Genomic DNA, 1,483 nt, shown 5'->3' with positions numbered 1-1,483 from the left:
CCACAGACCAAGTCTTGGGGTCCTCTATTTATTCTCACGTTGTACAGACCTGGCTTCAAAAACGTAGGTGGGGGGCATTTCAGAGACAGATCCCTTGAAAAAGGAAAAATGACAGAGTCTGAGGGCTGGTTTTTAGAAACCCTTCTATAAAACAGAGAGTCTGTTCTGCTCACCCTGAAGTTAATACCAAAAGTCCAAAAGAAACTTTCCTCCTTTAGCCACCCCTCATCAGGTCCAATCCTACAGCTTTTACCCTCCTCTTGCACCACAAGTTTAAGGTCTTCTCAGCCCTGCAAGGACACAACCAGCAACGCAGCGGCTGAGAGGACGGGCACATCCTGAAGGAGAGAGCAGCACTTGGAGCTACAGCTCCACCTTTAGATGGAGATCAGCATGGGAAACACCACAGCAGGAAAAGCACCCGTGGCAGCCTGACAGCTTGGATCCACACACAGTCAAGGTAGGAAACCTTCGCGGCAGTGGGGTGCACGCTGCTGGGCAGTCCCTCAGGCAGACCCCGACAGCAGCTGCTGGCACAGCTAACTGAGTGTCCCCAGACCAGACCTGCCCCTTGTGCCCTCCAGCAGCTTTCGAGCAACATCATTTTCCCGTTTCAGAAAAACCCTCATCCAGTGTAACGCCGAGAGACACCTCTCCTGCTCTCCCAGACCCTCTCCTCTTTCCTCGGGATGTTTACACCTCCCAGAAACCCTGTCAGCCTTGACCCAGCTGTCCCTGCTGCCCCAGAGGGTGATGTTTGTCCACGCTGCCACCACCCTCTGCGGTCCAGAGGCCCCAGGGGGCTGTGGGGACCTGCTGCCCTGCAGAGGGGACACGGCCAGACCAGGAGGCATCTTTCCAGCTCCGAGGGGCTGCGGAGATGCCTGTGGCGTTGATGCACCTGACGCAGGCTCCAGAGGAGGATCAGAGCCCGGAGGAGGAAGCTCAGGTGGAAGTGGGGGATATGAAGGGAGGAGTTCCCCAGTGGGGAGCACCCAGGCCTGGGGGACAGAAGGGAGGTGGAGGGGACAAGGGGCAGGTCCGGGGGGCTGTCAGGGAGGGGTGGCGATGCCCAGCCGGCGGGCAGGGATGCGGGCAGCCAGCAGGCAGGCCAGCACGATGCCCACGAGCTGCAGCAGTGCCAGCCCCAGGGCCGCCGTGGCAAGGTAAAACATGTTGCCGCTGACGAAGGCCAACACTTTGCTGAAGCAACCGTCGCGGTGCAGCCCGTGTAGGTTGGGTGGGCTGGGCTGGCAGCCCCGGCGGGCCTGGCAGCAGCTGAGGGGCACCGAGCCATTTTGCTCCGGCCCCCAGGGCAAGGCGAGCCAGTCCCGGTAGCCCTCCACACCGCAGCAGGACAAAGCACGCTGCAACGCGTCCAAGGCATCCGCCATCTCCTCGTCCTCCCTGTAGGCGAGCAGGGCTTGGTGTAGCCCTTCCTGGAACCCCTGGGCGACGTTCTGGCGGTAGAGGAGGGCTGAGA

General features: G+C 60.4%; 1 protein-coding gene across 1 annotated transcript in view; it reads right to left on the bottom strand.

Annotated features, from left to right (window-relative positions):
- Window positions 1-1,052: 1,052 nt before the first annotated feature.
- The window catches only part of LOC106901029 (tetraspanin-7-like), a 4,424-nt gene continuing 3,993 nt past the window's right edge, over window positions 1,053-1,483 (bottom strand). The window contains exon 2 of the mRNA XM_014963354.1: window positions 1,053-1,477. Coding sequence (XP_014818840.1) covers window positions 1,053-1,477 — 425 coding nt within the window. The remainder of the gene's footprint in view (window positions 1,478-1,483) is intronic.

The sequence above is a fragment of the Calidris pugnax genome, unplaced genomic scaffold, assembly GCF_001431845.1.
Source record: "Calidris pugnax isolate Ruff unplaced genomic scaffold, ASM143184v1 scaffold44, whole genome shotgun sequence".
Taxonomy (NCBI): Eukaryota; Metazoa; Chordata; class Aves; order Charadriiformes; family Scolopacidae; genus Calidris; species Calidris pugnax.
Note: the sequence above shows the minus strand (reverse complement) of the source record. Positions and strands in the feature narration are given on the sequence as shown.